The sequence below is a fragment of the Nothoprocta perdicaria genome, unplaced genomic scaffold, assembly GCF_003342845.1.
Source record: "Nothoprocta perdicaria isolate Ctin4 unplaced genomic scaffold, notPer1 scaffold_22, whole genome shotgun sequence".
Taxonomy (NCBI): Eukaryota; Metazoa; Chordata; class Aves; order Tinamiformes; family Tinamidae; genus Nothoprocta; species Nothoprocta perdicaria.
This window is the reverse complement of record NW_020455415.1, coordinates 3685201-3704997: the sequence shown is the minus strand read 5'-3', so window position 1 is coordinate 3704997 and position 19797 is coordinate 3685201. Positions and strand designations below refer to the sequence as shown.

The following is a 19797-nucleotide window of genomic DNA, read 5'->3' as shown; positions in this document are numbered from 1 at the left end:
TGTTCTTCCTGTACCCACCAGTGCTTTTCTTACTAGTATTGTGCTCTGTGTTTAGTGATGCTAGGTTTCTTCCTTATCTTTTTCTGTATCTTTTCTCTTTGCCTATATCTAAGCCCTGTATCCTATATTTTGATACCAGCATGCTTTGTCCATTCACAAAGACAGTGCTACAGATTAAAAAACATACTGAATACTTCAAAAAGCAGGAATCTTATGAAGATAATGGTATATGTGTTTGTCTGATTAATGTCCTTGCCAGTCCTCCTTCCTGCAGAAGTTACTCTCACGTTGCTGTGGTAAGACCCAGAAGTGAAGTGCCTTTTGTGCAGGTGTAGTTTGATGTAGGGAAGTTAATTTCTGAGCAGCTCAGGATCAGGGAATTGCCCAGTCCTCCCTCTGCCCTTTGCTCTCTYCTTTCCCTTTTTCATTTCCATGCGAATGGAGGGAGAGGATTTGAACTGTTCCCAGTGCTCCCAATTTAGAGGAGTAGAACTTGGATCTAAGTTAGGCAGCATTTTAAGCACCCTCTCCTCGATGGATCCATCTCACTGAAGCTGCAGCGTGATGCTACAAACACCTTGTGCTCAAACACAGCCTGGCACAACCCGAGCAGGTTGGGAAGCAGAGGCTCCCGGTTCAACTCGGCCAGTTGCAGGACCCCAAACCCGCAGGTCTGGGGTGCACAAAGCACCTGCTGAACTCAGCACAGCTCCGGGTCCAGTGTCAGCGTGAGCCCAGCGGTCCACGTTTTGACTGACTAACTCCTGCTCTGACACTGGCTGGAGTAGGGGAAGGGGCTCCGTGACTCAGCTCCCTGCAACTCCGTGCTGAGCGTGGAGGGGAATGAGGTTTAAAACAGAGAAAGAGAAGCCGTGGGGGGATTGCATCGTCTTTGACTTTGCTAAGGGAACAGATACAGAGGGCTTTCTGATTATGTCTAAACTGATTTATTATCACTGCATTTTTGCATGATATTTTTGGAAAATGTTTGAAAAATGAAAAAAAAAAAAAAGATAATGCAGCTTGCTATGCTAACAAAATCCTAACAAACKCTTGCAAAAATAGCTCATTTAGTTCCAGTTCATCTCCTCATTTCCTGAGGCCTGGTGCAAGTTTAAGGCTCCTAAAAATAATACTTTGTTGTTATTATTTCTAATGCAACTTTTACAGAACGCGTGCTAATGCATTAGAGCTCTCATTCAGTCGTTTGTCTAGTTAAATTTGTAATGTAAGAGCAGTTTGCTTTGGGACAGATTCATCCCTGGAGGAAGCGGGTATTGTAGTCAGGCAATGAGATTGTCCCTGCTTACACCACAGATAAATGCACTGCTTTGTCACAACGTTTATGCTTTGCAGTAATTCCATACTGGAAATTATAAACCTCTGAAAATTGTAGATTATAATATGCTGACACAACTTCAACTGTTGCAGTATAAATGGCATGGCTCTAATAATGCAATCAAAAATCCTACTTAATCCCACTCTTTCCCTAAAGTGATGTAAAGCATTAGCTATGGATGAAAAGACAAACAAGTACATGTATATTCAATAATAATGTCAGCTAGGTCAGAGAAGAATAGGAAATAAAATGAATTCATAACACTTCTGCAGATAGCTTTCTGATACAGGCAGTTTCCTCTTTGATTTGCCCTCATTGGCAGTATTCATCGCAACTTCAGCGTATCCACCAAATTGTCCTTTATTAATAGCRGGCTGGATCTTAATAACAAATGCACTCTGTAATCTCCAGCCTGGATCTTCCTGCGGCTGACAGCTACATGGAGCTGAAGAGATCATATTGGTGTTTGCAGGGACCTCTCATTCAAGAGGGCCTAATTTCACGTTCAGACTGTTAGTGTTTGAGAGAACTGCAGATACAGAGCCCTTGTGTGTCAGCTTTGAAGCCGATATGGGTAACTTCTGTAGATACGATGACAGTGAAACAGTCACCTTGGATTAAGGTTGCTGGCAATCTTTAAAAGCCCTTTAAGGGCTTTGAGTGTGATCAGATGCTACTTGCTTATAAATGAGAGTTAATAGAAACATTAAACAGTACAAGCCACCGTGACCCATGTCTTTAGAATATTAAGCACATTTTAAAAATGTTCGAGACCATCTAGTCCTCTGCTTTCTGTAAAATATTACCTCTTCTAACCAATATCCTCTGGGAGCAGATTATCTGAGCTCTCCAACATTCTGCTTCCCTCTGTGCATCCTGGGTATTTTTAATTTATTCCTTTGCTTCCCTCTCTACTATATATTTATTGTTGATATCGTATTCAGTTTCTCTTTAATTATTCCATCTGCCAGGAGAGTGTGATGCATTTTGGAAGCTGTGTGGTTTAGTTGTTTAACCTTTGMGTTTTGTAACCGAATGAGATGACATATTCTTCATTTAGCGGAACAGGCTAAGAAGAATTATATGCTCCAAGTGATAAGCTTGGAACTGCTAAAGAAATACCAAAATCCAATTTTTTTCCTCTCTCTAGTCTTCTAAACATCCATTAGTCTCTTGAAGGGAACTCATAAATCCTGCAAATTTAGTTTATCTGAAACCAACTCTAACAGTTGTCCTTCCTACTAATCATGTTTTATATCCATTTTGTATTTTTCAATATTCAATAAACATGTCTAGCGCTTGCTGTACTTGTTAGAAAGTGTCTGCTCCATAGGCTGAATGAGGACAGTTATTAATCAGCCATTTCACATGACTGTTTGGTTAGTTTAGTAAGTATACTCGTTTGTCTTTTTTATGCTCTCTTCTTTGTTCCTTCCATTTATCTACTGTGGAATTTCCTTTGTCCTTTTTGGTTTATTTCTGCCAGAATCTGTCAAAAAGGAATTTAACATATAAGAAATGAAAAAATGGTGATAGCTGGAAAGAAAAAAAAATAATCCTTCGGGCTCCATCATGAAAAGATCCTTTGCATCATTATGTCTGCTTAGATCTGCATTAAAAAATAATAATAGAGTGCATTACCTAGCAGTGCTGCTTTAAAGCAGTAGATAGTTTACACATTAAAGTGAGATATAGGTTTTAAAAGCAGGAATGGAAGATTGAATTAGAGTTAAGAGTCGGGATGATATAGTCCTGTATGAAGATGGTCTGAGTTTCCTGGGGGTTTCGTCCTTCTGGTCTGTAATGAGCCTGTCTGATAAGAATCCCGGGCTGCAGAAGATGGAGGTGCCACGAGATGCTGTGAATGACACAGCGAGTAATGGCACCGGGGAAACAAATGGATGTGTCTGCTAGATAAACAACATAAAAAGTTCCTGTTCATCACCAAAATCCAGGCCTCTAAAGATTAATATTTCCTGAAGAATTCTTACTTTTACAAGATTCTTTATCCTGCTATGGTCTTACTTTTATGGGTTCACGTATTACAGGGAGGCATCTGCCATTTATCAAGAGGTTAATGACTAGTAGTTTTGTGTCCAGATACTTTGTAACCACTGAGCTACCTGACAACAGAGGTCACCAAAAGACGGATGACTTACAAACCAGTTTAAAGATCTCCTTGCACTGTGTTTTTTTTAAGAGCACCAGCAGGGCTTGGAGCCTTCTGGTATTTCACCACTGGGGATATTGTCCCCTCTTAAAAGTTCCTTRTACTAGGAGGTTTCCATGATTTACCAGCAGTCTTCAAACAAAAAACTTTCTAACAGAGTCTTAATTGATTGCTGCAGTTATTTAATGGCTAACAATAAAAAATCATAGGCTTCAGTCTCTGTGAAAGCAAAAAGGAAAAAGTAATTGCGGTTTGCGAGTGTCCTGCATTGGCTGGGGAAGATCAAACTAGGAGAAAGGAAGCCTACCAATTTCAGTGGTTGTCACCACGGGTCTCGTTGAGATGTGCAGACTCAGTCATACATCATCCTGTGACACAAGGATTTGCCCAGGTGAAAGGATGGATGTAAGGCGAGAATGTACCTAGAAGGAATGTTAGTTCCAAGCACAACCACCAGGCAAAATCATTAGTGTGTGGGAAGCTATAGGTGAACACATTTGTAGTCATGTCTCAGTGGACTCACAGATATCTAAAGAAGATATTTCTGCAAAGATGTAATAAACAATATGGCATCTTACCCAGATGATTAAGGGACYGAAGCATCTATCTTATGAGGAAAGACAGGGTGAGCTGGGTCTGTTTATCCCRGAGAAGAGATGACTGAGGGGAGATCTGATCAATGTGTGTAAGTACCAGAGGGGAGAATGAGGGAGGAAAAGGCCAAATTCTTCTTGGTGGTGGCCAGTGATAGAACAAAGGGGGATGGGTACAAACTGAAACACAGGAAATTCCATCTGCATGTGAGGAAGAACTTCTTCACCGTGAGGGTGACAGAGCCCTGGTACAGGCTGCSCAGGGAGCTGGTGGAGTCTCCTTCTCTGGAGATTTTCTAAACCCACCTGGATGCCCCCCTGTGGCTCTGGGTGTCCCTTTTTGAGCAAGAGGGTTGGACTAGATGATCTCTAGAGGTCCCTTCCAACCTCAACCGTTCAGTGATTCTGTGATAAGCTTTGAGTGTAAGATGAGTGCAAGTATAATGGTATGCACTATGCTTCTCTGCCAAAAGAAAGATGTGGGGAAAATCTGATCTGTTAGGAGTTTCCTTCCTCTTTTACCAAGGGCAAGGAGCAATGATGTGAAGTTTCGCTGCAGAAGAAAAAGGAATAGGGCTCACAGATTCCCAGCTTGAAATACTTTTACACTTCCCGCAGCTACTGCTGTATCTGTAAGATACTCTCAGAAGAGCTGTGAGGTCCCATCAAACCTCATACAAGCTTCTCTTCCTGCTGTTCCCCACTCTGTGTTCTGTGTTCAATATAGCAAGGACTGGTAGAGTCCTCAGAAAAGATCAGCCGTACCATGGATCACAAATGAAACACGGAGGCTTTTTCAGCTTTCAGCAGTCTCAGAGCTGTKTTCTGGCTTAGGAACACAAGTGTATATGGACCAGTCACTTGGGGACAGAGCACATGTACAAGAGGGGCTGCCAGACTTTATGATGGATGGATTTGGAGTCATTTGTCCTTCGCCTGCATCATCTAAGAGGGCTCATGCTTGCCTACCTACATAAGAATTCATGAGTTTACTTGTAATAGGTCTGATTCTGCTGCTGTTGAATTGAAAGGGGAAGGCTTCTGATTTTGCTGAAGGCTAGATGCAACGCATTATATATAAAGTTAATTCAGTAAATGTAATTCTATATTGCATCTTTTTGTTCTTTTTTTAGAATGCTTGAGGATGATCTGAAACTCAGCAGTGATGAAGATGACAATGAACAGGTAAATTGTATTTGACAAAGGTTTATAGAACTTGGCGTCAGAAAGAGTTGTTTCATCAGCTGAATGTGGTTGCATATTGGTTTACAGCATTTGCATGAAAACCATTTTGGGGTGTTGCAGCATCCTTTATCTTAGATCTTGCCTGTTCACAAAATCTCTTCTACAAAAATTCGTAAGTCCTTCTCCATGGGAGGAGACTTGTTCTGACAAGATTGTGGCTTTTTCCTGATCCTTTTTGCTATATTCACTTTGTAAAGTGAATTAAGCATGACTTACTTGCCTTGGAATAAGAGACCAGGCGTGGCATTATGAGGGAATAGTTGATGTTCTCTCCATTTCTGCCCTCCCTTTTGCTCTATTAGCTGTGGTGTTGCCTCTACTCATTTTGCATTCCATTTCTGAAATTGGTGACCTGCTTAGAAGTGGATGTGAAATGACCACATCTAACCACTATCATAATTGCAGAGTTGATTTTGCAGCTTGCACTTTGTTTGTACAATTGCACCCATGGAGACTGGTCTTTAAGTTTTCTTCCAGTCGGTGAGTAAAGGGCTGAGATTCTTAGTAAKCCAAAGATTCTTGTTTGTGAGAAGTCAAAACTTCAATGTGTAGCTGTAAATCAGTGCTGGAAGTCTCTCAGTCTGTCTACTTGGAACATTAATGAAGAATCATTTTGTAAAAAAGAGTTATTTTAAAAATCTGATGTCATTGACCAACTTTCCCACTTGGTAAATATTTATGTCTAATGAAGGAAATGAAGCTGGTGGAATTCATATTATCAACATACTTATGAGAAAGAAGCTGCTACTTTGGGTTAAATTCATCTCACATTTTACTTTATATGTACAAAAGACTCACATGTGTTTGCACATTTGCAATGGTTGCTGCAAAGGGTAGAGTAATGCCGTAACTCAGTATTAGGTCATCTGCTTGGAAATGTTAATCATAAATGGATCTTTCTTTCTTATTTTTTTAAAACCACTTGAATGTTCCCCTCCAACCTTCCTTGAGGGTTGTGCCAGGAAATATTTACCTTCAACTGTCAGCTGACCCCTTAGTCATACAAGTCAGTATTTTTTTAATGCCCAGAAAGTCTCTCAGTCTCATCTGAAGCCAAAGGAGCAACCGTGTGTACCTACGCAGTGCACTGTTGTGGACTCGTGTGCGTTTGTGTAACGAGCACACTTCCTGATTTGTTGAAAAATGCCTAGATAAATCTAGAAAATGACACTGTGATACTGCGAGGCTCCAAAATTTCAAAATAGTAATATATAAATGGASAGGATTTGATTTTGTTTTCTTACAGTAGCAGTATTCCTTTTACTTCAGTAGAATTACTCCAGATTTACACAATTTACCCTATTAAGATGAAATCTGACATCAATGCTGGATGAAGAAGTAAATACCTGGGTTTTTGCTTGCTGACATCAAATAAAAAGCACCCCATGCGATGGAGATGTACCCAAAGTGAAGGAAGTCTCAGAGTGAACCACAGCTTCACCTGGGAAGTAATTCCAGTAATTCCATGGGCAGCATAAGGTTCAGGCAGACAATAGAGCACAATAGGGAGCATTCATGTAGTCTTCCCAAATTTTATAATACATATATTTTATAATAGAGTATGGCAGTGGGAACGTCATCTCACTCTTGAGTAATTAGAATCGATTCAAACTTCATAACCTCTCCTAAATATCTTTTTAAGAAACAAATCATGGTCTGTGTATTTAGGGATTCCAAACATGAACACTTCCAATCATGTAAAAAATAAATGAACTACGTGGATAGGAAGCTTACTGAGCATATTCCTTTAGTGTGCTGCTCTTCAAGGCAGACCTTCATTTTTCCTGTGTACAGCACAAATGTGTAGTTGCATTTCTTCTATTTGCATCACAAATCCAGTATAGACGATGTTATATTCCTTRTAAGAAAACACTCCATCGATTTTAGGTTTCCTGCATGAATGACTGTATGTGTCCATCCTTTTTGATTTTTGTCATGTGTTGCATCCCATGTTAGGGCCTTGCAAAGTTGGGCAACGTAGCTCTGCTGCATCACTCGAGCATTACAGTGGCAGCGCCTTCATATTTTGGTAGTTTCTGGCATGTTTCTGGCTCTAGAAAGAGCGGTTTGGAAACAGAGATAAAGCTTCATCTAGCCCAGTGGCCAGACACATAAGCACCAACGAAACAACTGAAATGTTTTTTAACAGCAAAATGTTGTTTTCCAGAATTATATGAAATKAACACATGTGGTCAGTCCAATCATGTAATTAGGAGACTGAGTTCAATTTTTGGATATGATGAGGAACTGCAGGTTGAAGTCACTTCAAAGTGGAGAATCCTTCTTAAAATGAGGCAGTTAGGCCTTTTATGTTTAGCCAAAAGAGAGTAAGAAGTATGTGTGATGACAGCCTACCAGCATATCACCATGGAAGGATTCCCGAGAGCAGGATACACTTCAGTTTCACCCCAAAGAGCCTAACAGGTTCCAGCAAAGGAGAGCTGACTGGAGATGGGAACTGCTCCTGCTAAACTGCTGCAGCTTGTGTGGAAACCTCGAGCTTTCCCTCCACTTAGATCCCCATAGGCTTGATGTGGAAGTTGGGGAGCGAATTTCTTTGGACTGTGACATGCAGGAGGCCCAGCAAGATGATCATTACAGGTCCCTTCGGACTTCAGATCTTTGGACCATATTGATCATTGCAGCAGAGCATGAGGCAAGTTAGAAGTAACTACACCAACTGCTAATTCRGTCACTGTTTGCTGGGCCTTGCTTTGAGTGACTGCAGTTGTTGGCTTCACCTAMCACATGTAAACACGTCCCACAGCATCTTCAGTGCTCGCACTTTGGAGCTGGCCATATGACACATGCTTTGTCCCTCAGACAAAACGTTGAATCTTATGCCTTTCATTGTGGGTGATTTGGGATTAAAGACACATAGAAAAYGACAGGTTAGATCTGGAATCAATTTTCATTTACAGCTGAGAAGCAGTTATTGATGCTGTGCTCACAGTTCAATAAAAGATCTAAAGATATAGACCTTGTGTTTCTCTTTCAATATAAGCAGCATAATCAGTCTCAAATGTTTTTACAAAGAAAATTGTATTGACAGTTTTATTAAAATTGCTGTCTTTAAAGTTTTAAGTTATCCACATTTTGACCTACTTGAATAGTTTTTAATATGCACACTGACCAAACCAATAGATTTTTATGTCACATATTTATAATACCAGGTACACATCTGTTTAGTGTATTATTTGAGCAGTATTATTACATTTAATTTAAGCATTGCCTGTTTTGTAAACTTTTGTATTATTGTGACTGTGAGGAACTTTAACATATGCATCAGTATTGCATTCAGAGTACATCCTGTTACACCATATTTTCAGATTGGCTGCAAGAGATACAGTCAAGGTAGATGACAGATGTGTTATTAGTAAAACCATTAGATGACAAGGCATACTAATGTTAACACTCTTCTGTAAGGAAGGATGGAGCTTTTAAATGGCTTTATTACTCAGTGGAAAAAGAAATCAGAAATTAGRAATAGTAGTGAAGATTTTTAATTAGTTCAGCTAAAAGAGCTTAGATAAAACACAGGTTGGTATTTTTGTTCTTTAAAGCACCTCTGTATAATTCAAATTAGCTCTGAGCTTCCAGACATCCAAATGAGTTGTGCCTGGATACAGTATTTTAAGTAGCTGTAGTGTACCCAATTTTATTTAACCAGCTCCTCTTTGTTCTTCTGCCTGAGGAATAGTCCTGTTAACCTTTGAAATGCGTACTTAATTTAAAGCACATTCCTGGCAATCTATGTGTTTCTGAACTATAGAAACTTTGATACTAGTTACAGACCTACTCCATTATTTTCGCTGTTTTATGTATATAGTGTTTTTGGCAGAATAGTTCAATGAGTTTTTTTTTTTTTTTATCTTTTCTATTTGTTTTTCTTACTTCATTTAATGATTGCCATTTGTATGTTCACTTCTCTGATAGCCATACAAATACAATACATGTACATAATCCATGGCCCTCACATATCTATTGTATTTTATCCAAACATACTTTTTTCTCACTTGGCTGGTGTTAGGTAATTACATACAAAATATTTGATTTTGTAGTTAAGTCTGCAGATGAAATCAGCTGTAGTCTGAGCTTTGGATTCTTGTAATGCGCACTGAACTTTCAAAGCTTTCAAGATTCTTTTTATTTTTTTTTTTTATGAAATTCCAAGATGCTTTCATCATGTAAACACCACTTTTTAAAGTGATACAATGACCACTTTCATTGCAACAGTGACTCTCCTTTCCTGTGGTAATTTGCCCTGCTTTCTGGCAGCATCCTGAACAAGTTGTTTACCTCCCCAAGATTTCTCTGCATTTCCATTTACTTTGTTATCAGCAGAAAGGCTGAAGAACAGATCTGCAATAATGACATCAATACTGCACACACAGCGAGAGAGGTTGTCTTGTCAAAGCCAAAGAAAAATCAGGTGGATTAGGATGAAACTAGGTGCAAAATAACTTTGATACAGTCTTTTAATGTAAACAGTTTATCTGCCGTTGGTTCCACTGAAATCCCAGAGTGATGCAAAATCAGCTGCTGCCACAGCAGAATGTGTTTTGATGAAGAGCCCACATTGCAGTGTTTGAGCTCTACAGTCATGTTTTATAATTGTGGGGAAATGTTTTCATTGAGCCATTAATGAAAACAGAAGCTATTAGCTAACACAGTCATTTTCCAGCCTTGTCAGTCTATAACCATGGAAAAATCCGTTCGTGAAGATGCGTCTCTTCTTGCTACCTCAGTCCATTTTAATTGATACTCAGATTATTTTATTCTGAACAATACCAGTTGAAGCAGCCATATATCAGCAACTGTGTTAAATGAATTACTGCAGCTTCCGTTAGACTAATCCTTGGCAATAGGAGATTTGATGGCTGACATTCCTAAGGTAGTATTTCACACAGTAATGACAGAGATTCATATCACAGTATTTGTTTATTATCAGTAGAAGCTTTCAGTAACTGCTGTGAGATCTGAGGTGAGCTTGCTGTGCTTGGAGTGAATAGCATGGCACACCACTAAAATATATGACGTTAACAAAGGCTTTTAACTCTTTCAAATTCACAGAATTTCATGCAAGTGTTTCCACACGTGTTGCTCTGGAACAAGTTACCCATCAGTGAGGAAGAGGATTACTGTAGCCCCCAGGACAAGKGGTTGCTTGTCCTGTATGCGGGAGCGTGCAGCAGGTCAAGCAGCCRGGGCTTGCTCTGCAGCTCGTGGCACGCTCCCGCCCGGGCTCTGGGGCACGCTCAGCTGCTGGCTCACGCTTTGCACAGCTCGCCTGGTAGTTCTGCCCTGACAGCTCAGCCTCAGGAAAACCTGCAGCTGCAGGAGGAAAAATAGTGCAGGAAAAGGAAATACAAGCAGGCAGGCAGTCTTAGAAAAGTGGGAATGAAAGATTTGAAAAGATGGATAAATAGAGCTGCAGGAAGTCCTCTGCTTGCTGTCCCCAGGCAAGCAGGCACTTCAGAGCCCCTCAGGGCTCTTTTGGACAGGTGCTTCTCTTCTGCTCTGCTCTTCGTGCCTCCAGCCTGGAGCAGCCAGGCTCCCCCACCTGCACCCCAAGACACCTTTTAGCACAGGTGAAAGGCAGGTGTTAAATACCGACCAAGTACCCCTGCCACCAATTAAGCGGAGGAAGAGAGGCCTCAGTGTGTCTGTGAGGAGCAGGGAGTGCAGATCTGGGCTGTGAGGGAGGTACAGCTTGCAGTCATCAAGGTGACTGATGGATGTTCTGAGTGCATGCCTGCACACCCATGTTCGTGTAAAGGGGTTATTATTGTAAGTATATATATTCTGTTGTTTTGGCAGCAAGCAAAGGTGCTGGCAGCAGGTGAGATGATTGATGCCAGTGTTGTTGTTAAGAAAAAAGCCACTCTTGACCATACGGTCCTATAAAAAGTAAATCTGGAGTCTGTGGTATCTGTGGGCGATCTGAGTGCTCAGTACTCATTAATCTGACCAAGGAGAGTATGACTTTTATCATGCACACCTTGAGAAGCATCTTGGTMACGAAATTGTCTGGCTTTCTTATGCTGCCCATCTGCAGTGTGGCGCTTTTGTAAAAGCCCAAGTAACTGTCTGTGAAGTTCAAAGCCTAAATTTTTTCACACTTATGAGCTGTGGTGCTAGTGCTGGCTTTAAGACTCAGGGTTAGTGAAAGTCTGAGCAGAGTGGCTCATAGGCGGCCAACAAACTCTGGAGCAGGTGATGAAAAGGGCATGATAAATCCAGTAATTAGCTTCTGTCAGCCACAATAAGAGGGAGAAGGAGTGGAAGTTGATCTCCCCTGCAGGAAGTCCAGAAGGAGAACAGTAATGAGAACTAAACACCTTAATTTTTCTTACAATGAATGCATCTGCCACTGCGAGGTTTGCTGGGGCTGGAGGTGCCCCATTCCCTACCAGCAGGATAAATCTCTCCAGAAGAGACCTCCTGTGTTCTTGCAGGGACCGCAGGGTGATGGTGCAGTGGATCTGGGCAGGGGCCCTCTCCGGGACGCTCCAGTTCTAGGCAGCAGTACTGTGTGCAGGTTTGGAGCTGCACCAGTGAAGAACTAGGTGAATCATCTGCATCACATACCAAACCCAGCTAAGGCCAGCAGAGAGTTATTTCATATCTGTGCACCTCTATCACCTCTGCTGCCTGTTTGTAAGAGATTTAATATTCAGCATAGATTAAAGCCATTAAATTCCTTAGTCCTACATAGGAAGTAAATGAGATACTTGAGCAAAAGCAACATCCCATCCTGCCGACCCTGCTGGTGGTGCTGCTTTTTGCGTCCGCCCTTTTCCCATGTCTAGGGAAGTGTTTATTAGTTCAGAGTAGGGAAGAGGCTGAGGAAAGCTGAACTCCCCACGAAATGAGATAGCAGCCTTTGCCACCAAAGAGAATCAGTGGCATAAACTGGAAGTGAGATGAGTAGGAGAGGCTGCCATGAGGAGGTTTGCTAATCTTCCTTTCTGTTTTGACACAGGAAATTGTAACCAGTGAGGGCACTGGAAAAGTAAAAATTAGTAAGACATTGCACACAGAAAGTGCACCTCTTTGTGACATCCAAAATATTAGCAGTGAAATCCGCTAAATGTGAGGGAGGTGGATACAAGGAACTACATTCTACATGTAGCAGAATTGGGGAAAATGAGACAAACATATTACGAAGTTTGTCTGAGGCTGTGCAGTGAACTAGAATGAAATTCTGAGGCTTTGCATCTAGTCCTTTCTTTTCCTGGGGAAAGTGTAGAGAGACCTTTTTTTTGCTTTTCTTCTAATTGCTTCTTGACCTTTCTTTCTGTTTCTTTTGCCTCCTCAGGATGTTTTAACAGGTGATTAACATGTAGAAAAGGACTCTAGAGTAAACCTAGCAAATAATGGATTTATTAACCATTTGGAAGGTTGAATGTAACGCATTTTAAAAAATTGTCAGTAAAAAAATAAGAAGGCAAATACCGGTTTTTGTCCCTAGCTAAATATTTTTTTGTGTGTTTTCAAAATAGGATTTTCATCCTCTAAGCAGGGGAGATTTGTAATGAATTCATAACAAATCATTTGCAAGGAAATGATGTTTCAAGCTAGAATTTCAATTCAGACTTTTTTTTTTCCTTAAACATGGAACATTCAATACAAATTGTCCAAATGTTTCTTTTGCCAGGACTATATTCATTTTCAGAGCAAGGTGCAGAACATAATTGGTGCTTTCTTTGGTCCTTTATATAGGATCATAGGTGAGGTGTTCCTTGTCTTGGGAGTTATCTTAGGTACTTTATTTATGAATGATAGAGCAGATTCTTTGTAGATTAACCCACTAATAATGGAAAATTTCTCTGTTTTGGGTGGAGTATTGAACTGAAACTCTAGTGCATCTCTTCCTACATGAATATCATGGTGATTTATCAACTTACTTATGCGGAATTGTTTACCCAGTGCCCCAGAGTGCAGAGCTGGTGAGAAATGAGGAGCTGCACCCATAAAATTCACAGCAGTTCTGGGAAAAAGCTCAAAGATGAAGGTTGCCTTCTTTCCCTCAGTAGGTTGGACGACTTGAGGTTACATCTGTCCTAGCCAAAGAGACTCTTGGAGCCCCGGCAATTGCCTTGTTAGCCGGCTGATCATGGTTGTTGAATTAAGAAGTGTTTTTTTAGAAAACGTGGACCTTTTGTCAAACTTCGCTTCCTCAAAAACAAATAATATTCCCTGAAAATCTCGGGGTGTTTTTTTTTTTCAGTTGTGCAATGGAAAAGCTAAGTTTTCTTTTGAAAGCAGACGCTTCCCGTTGCGTGTTAGTTGACTGAAAATCTAATTTGGCAATTTGGCATCCGCATGGGCTAAGTATTTTACCTTGTTATTTTTTGGCAAGTCTCTTCTAAGTTTACTCTCCTTGGGTTTTGGGGATGTTGGAAAGTACCAGAAAATATCAGAGTGCTCTATCTTTGTGTATATGTTGAGTGTTTTTGTTTGTTTGGTTGGTTGGTTTTTTTTCCTTGTCCAAAAGTCAGTCTGTTCACTGATAGCCATGAACATGAAAAAAAAGCATAGTTTTTCATACTTGGCAGTCCTTCTACACAACCTAGAAGGAGCCAATGGTTATTCCCAAGGTCATTCTTTTGTGTAATAGTTAGATTTCTACTAATTAAATAAGTTTGTGGGTATGTCCACACTGGAGATCAAGTGAAGTAGAGTGCAGATGGTTTTTGAACTACTGCCAAAACAAACAGTGCCAAAATTAGGAGTGATACTCCATAAAAATCCCAAGTCTTTGGCCATTTTAAAAGCCATGGGAAAGCTTCCCCTGGCAAATTCCCTTTGCTGGTTGTTCTCTATTTTGCTACTTTTTATATATTCTTCATCTTCTTTTTTTCTTATTGACCACTAGCGTTAGCTGCAGAGGGAAGATATAAGGGAGGTGGCGCAATTACTTGAAGGCCATAATTGCTTAAAAAAAAAATCAGAAGGAAATTGCAAATTAAAGCGGAATGATTGTCTAGTTCAGTCTGGTTTCCATTTTCTAATCATCCTAAATTATTTTAATGCACGTTTTCAAGCTCAAAATTAGCAAAGGTCCCATGATGTAATTCTCCTAACACCCATTGAATATTACATTATTTCAGTTCAATTTCGTTCCAATCTTTTGTGGCATCATTTCCCACTCAGAGTACATGTATCATGATTTGGGAACCTCCTACCTGCTCTATTTCTAGATGATACTTTTAATGCATGAAGTTTAGGAATCATTGTGGAATAAAAGCAGTCTCTTATGTGTAAAAGCCCAGGAGTATAAGGTAAACAAAATAACTCTTAAAACATGTTTGTCTTTGAAATATCTTAAATTAATAATCAAAAGCTCCCATCAAGTCTAAAACAAATCAAACTCAGTCATGAAGATGAGAAACAGGAATTATTAACTGAGTAGCAAGGTTGATGGAGGCTCAATGAGATCATTTTGTTCAAAGATTAAAGGCGATGAGCACTGAAATAGTTGAGGAGGATGGCTATGAACACATCTGACTAGAGCTGATAAATTCAGTAATGATCAAAAGTTAATTATCAAAGCAGAGAGAACTACTCAACACAGACAATTTGAGTCAATAGCTAAGCAGCCCAGAAAAGAAGTAATTTGGAAGAAGTATTTTCCTATAATGAAGTTATATAAAAGAAGTACATTTCAAAGAAACCTGCCTAAAACAAGATTGCATTCTTCCTGATCAGAGAAAAATAATTAGCTCTAATTGACAGACCTGCTGCACACCAAATACTTTCAAACAATATGTTTCTGCATCAAAGCTTAATGTGTAGAGTTACTCAATGTCACTTTGATTTTGCCTTTCTTAATCTTCTGCCACTGGGCATGCTCATGATATCGCAACAAATACGCTTTGAAAAATGAATGAGCAACACATAGAAGACAAATAAAAACAGAAGGACAGATCCTGCATTTCTTTCTCAGAAGGAATTACGGGCATTTATTCTGCGCTGCGCTTAACACCACCATGTTCCCGCTCAGTGGCAAGTTGAATCATTTGCAATAGAAAATGTCCTGTTGCTTTATCATCCACCATGCAAACAGTTTAGCTCACACCATCATGCACRTGCTCTACAGAGTACCTTCTGCTTTACTGTGTATTAGAATTGGCTGCATTATTATTTATTTGTGATCCCAAATGCTTTTACTCTTTTCTGTTTCCTCTTCCTTATCTGTATTGTGAAAACATTTTTCGWTTAGTGATTTTTTTGTTGTTGTTAATAATTTGGAAAGGAAAAAATACTGTATCTGGGATTCAGATACAAGTTTCACGTGCCTGAGCTCAGAATTTTTATAGTCCAGTTACCTGATATTTAGAAGGATCAATCAAAATAGCACTCTACAGTCAGAAAATCTTCTAGTGTAATATAAGGCAGTTCATAAGGTTTAAAAATAATTTTCAATTTCTGCAGGATAAGACTGAAATTTGTCATTTAGTGGGAGACAGGGGCAATTGAAATGCCGTTTTTGATGCTGCTTTAATCCATTTTAAATGAAACATTTGCTTGTTGCCACGTACTTTATTACTCAGATTTCTTAACACCCTTTTGAGTCTCTGTGTGCATATGGCAACTGAAAAGGGGAGATTTGAGAGAATATCACTGGGATGAGGCAGAGTCAGGGTGTCTCCCTGTTGAGTCTAGGACCCCATTTCATCATGGCCTTGCTGGAGAGCACAGGATTAGGTTTAGGTCTTTAAGAGTGATTTGTGCCATCTTAACTTTAGTGCTTCCTGAGTGTTTTATTTAGCAAACCTACTGTACCATTAATGTAATTGTTTCATACCATACATTCATTGATTTATGCTTTACATAGAAAGTGTAACCCAAATAGAACGAAAACGTCTTTGTTTGCACACAGGGAACCARCCTGGAAAGTAACTGTTGCCCCGCCTGAGCTCTCACAAGCTTTAATTGCTTCTCTCAAAACTCAGTGGTTGGGATTTCCATGGGCTTAAAATGTAGGTTTTGCCCTTGCTATGGCTGGAAGCAAAAGTGCCAAAAATGCCTGGTGTTTTGAAGGAACAGTGCCATGGAAGAGCCCAGAAGAGAAGTCGCTCTGGAACTGAGGTTTCAGGAGTTAGTTGGAATCCATAGGGGAAGTCATTCCTTAAGGGCTCACGTGAACGTTTCYCAGGACCACTGATATTACCAGTTCTCCTGCGGGAAGCATTTTTTTTCCCCATCCCTAAGCATGCCTAAAGTCCCTCACCAAAACCCTCCACTTCGATTTTTGTCAGCTTTCTAAAATATCTCTCCAGGTAATTAAGCACTAAGACTTTCCCTTGTATAATAGGTTTATGGATCAGTTGTCTTAATTCCGCCTTTCACCGCCGCCTGTGCTTGTAATCTCACCACACATCCGACCGCTTTGCACATCTAAATCCATCACAGCCTGCGCCAGGAGATATGAGAGGAGGTCTCCAAAACGCTATGGCCATGTTGCTTTATCTTACGATGGCATTGCAAGCGCTCCTGTGTTAAAATGTTATTTACTTATTCCTCAAAAATTGGGAGGACAGGGGAGGGTGGTTCGGATTACGTCATTAGGCCGTGGTAAAAGGAGAAAAGGCGGCGCGGCCTCCCGCGTGTGCTGGACTGTGGCGCACACTGCCCCCGGCTGTGTTGCTTAGCAACATTTTAATTCGGGAAGAATCGGAGGAGATGAAATCCCTGCGGAGAGGGAAGCAGAAATAAGAGGGCCGCTGACAGATGATCTGAGTTGTTTCTTCTAATATACTGTGAAGATCACCGTCTCTTTTCATGAATGATAAATGGACTGTACACAGATCAATGGGTTCAGCAGCACCCTGGCACCGGGCCCCGCTCAGCCCGGGGGCCTGAGGATTTGCTCGTTTGGGTGACTGGAACTATGTTTCCTCAAAGGTTTTGCTGTCGGGAATCGATCCGAGCGTTTGGCCACCCCTTGTCCTTTTCCCCTGGTGAACGTGAGCTGCTTGGGCCCGCTCTGAAGTGCCTGCTGCCATCAGTTAGGCTGGGCCTTGGGGCGGGAGATAGGGTCATCACCCTGATGAGAGGCTCCTAAACGTCATGGCCATTAAAAATAAAGAGMTGAACTGCAGTGATGCCGCAAGCTGCGGGAGGGACTGGCACGCGATGCTGGCGCACGGGTTGCTCCAGGGAATGTCGCTCACCTGCTTGTCTCCCCCGCCCCTCTTGTGTTCACAGGCCGCCGAAAAGACAAAATTGAGAAACATTCCTGTGAAGTAAGTTTTTTTTATACCTATTGGAAAAATGTAACTTTGGTTACGTGTGCTTTTTACATACGGTCACAAAAAAAGACAATAAGCAGGGTCATAAGTGAGCTATGGGCATTCAAGTTGCCTCTAATCATAGCTGTGAAAAAGTCAGTATCGTTGAGGAGAGCTCCTCATTTTTTCATGTCCCCCTAATGATTGCACTCCCTAAGTTCCATCCAGCGTCTGTAAATTAATGTATTGCCTATGAGTAGCTGCCAAAGAATAACACCATCATGTTCAATACATTCTGCTCCTAGCCTTGGGGAGGTCTGTACATGCTAAAAAGATTATGATTTTTAATTGTAATCCTTGAGAAAAGCTGACGGAGGGGAAATAACTAGGAATGTGCCAAACAATTTCTAAACACATGGGGATATTTTGCGCCTATACATCAAGACTTTGCTACCCTGTTGACTAAGAAGAGCTCTTTCGCCCTCCATGCGTGCGTCTCGTTCCCACCACACACACACTTGCTTTTCACGGGAGGGTTTGGTGGAGGATGAGCAAGTTACCAGGGAGCAATTTTCAGAGCATTTTATGAGAAGTTCTTAAATCTTAGTGCCCAAACATCAACACTCAACCATATATCATTGAATTAAGGAAGTTGCTATATAGATGTCCTGGCTGTTTGAGAAAAGGCACTTTTGTTTCAAGGTTGAGTTTTAATGGGCTCTTATGTACCAATAAAACATACAGTTTTAGCTTCGGTAGCCGATCATTGCAGTTTAACTAAATCCTCGTAACTGTGTTTTACTTATATAGAGAAAACATTTTTGTTCTTGTATTAGTTTGCTGATGGTGCAGGGTTTTGGACTGGCATGTTTTTATATTTGTAAGAAGATGCGCTGATAGGACTCTCAAATCACCGTGCTTTGGGGCGCATAGCAAAAGGGTATGTTTCTGCTTCTCACTTGGCTCCCATTGTGCACAGTCATTTACACCTTGCAAAGTGAATGCCAAATGTGTATGAACACTCCTTGGAATGATTATGCAAGATGTGAGATATTCATACATCAATCTCTCTTTATGTTTCATTTAATCTGATAAAAATTGGAAATGAGATCCAACAAAGACCTGATAGCACATGAAACTTCTAATAAGACAGAGGACCTTTCATGCCTGTAGGGCTAGTTCAAATATAGTGCAAGCTGAACTAGAGTCATTGTTACTTGAGGTTGTTTAGTAGGTGAATTGAACTGTGATTTCACCTCACCTGCTGAAAGATTCAGGAATGGAAAGTTGATGAGGATGCTTGGGAACAACTCCAAGATAGTCTTTTTTTTTTTTTTTTTTTTTTCTTTATTTGGATCAAATTCTCCAGAACAGCTCAACTGAATTGATTTCTGCCTCCAACGGAGGTATTGAGCCTTGCAGTCGTTAAACAGCTTGTATGCAACACTAATGCCTAATAACTCCCCCAGAAGTGGGGAAATAGAGGGCTAGGTTAAATCATTCCTTCCCGGGTCATGCGTTGTAACACTTTGGAGTGGAAGAAATCCAGATGGACAGTCTTGCTCTTTCCACTTGCATGTGTATATCTTGCCCTGTCATGTTTTCCCCACCTGGTTGTTTAACTTCTCTTTGACTACGTTCACGGTTGCAGCTTCAATCAGTACCCTAGGGAATCCATTATACATATTAATTACACTCTGCATAACAAAGAGCTGACAGAAAAATCTGCCTAGTATTTTTCAGTGAAATAAAAGTACTTAATGTACCTGTATACAATTATGATTTTATGCTAAAATATTACCTCCAAGGACAAGAGTAAAAATAGTATTTTGAAGATGGCAGTAGTAGACATGGATTGTATTTGTATAAGCATCACAGCCACACTTAGTGCTGCTCAGACTTGTCTAGCTTTTAGTGCTACTGCTTTTGTAGCTCTCAAATGTCAAAGAGAATTTCACTTGAATTTTAATGTTCTTCTGCTATGCAAAATAAAGTTAGTAGCTTCCATTGTCATAAGGACTGAAAGCTGTACAGATTCCTTCTACCATATGTGACTTATCACATACATTTTTAAAAACACATTTCTGTTATTAAGACATATGTGATAGTACACTTCTGCAAATGTGAATTGCTTTTGGCTAAAAGCCATGCACTAATAAGTCGAGTTGAATATAACTGCATTTGACATCTGTTACAATGCATATATATACA

The 19797-nt window shown here is 40.4% G+C and overlaps 1 protein-coding gene across 1 annotated transcript in view; it reads left to right on the top strand.

Moving 5' to 3' along the window:
- Positions 1 to 19797, top strand: part of AFF2 (AF4/FMR2 family member 2) — a 319079-nt gene that overhangs the window by 236142 nt on the left and 63140 nt on the right. Inside the window, exons 8-9 of the mRNA XM_026039130.1 lie at positions 5236 to 5287; positions 17564 to 17601. Of these exons, the coding sequence (XP_025894915.1) occupies positions 5236 to 5287; positions 17564 to 17601 (90 nt within the window). The remainder of the gene's footprint in view (positions 1 to 5235; positions 5288 to 17563; positions 17602 to 19797) is intronic.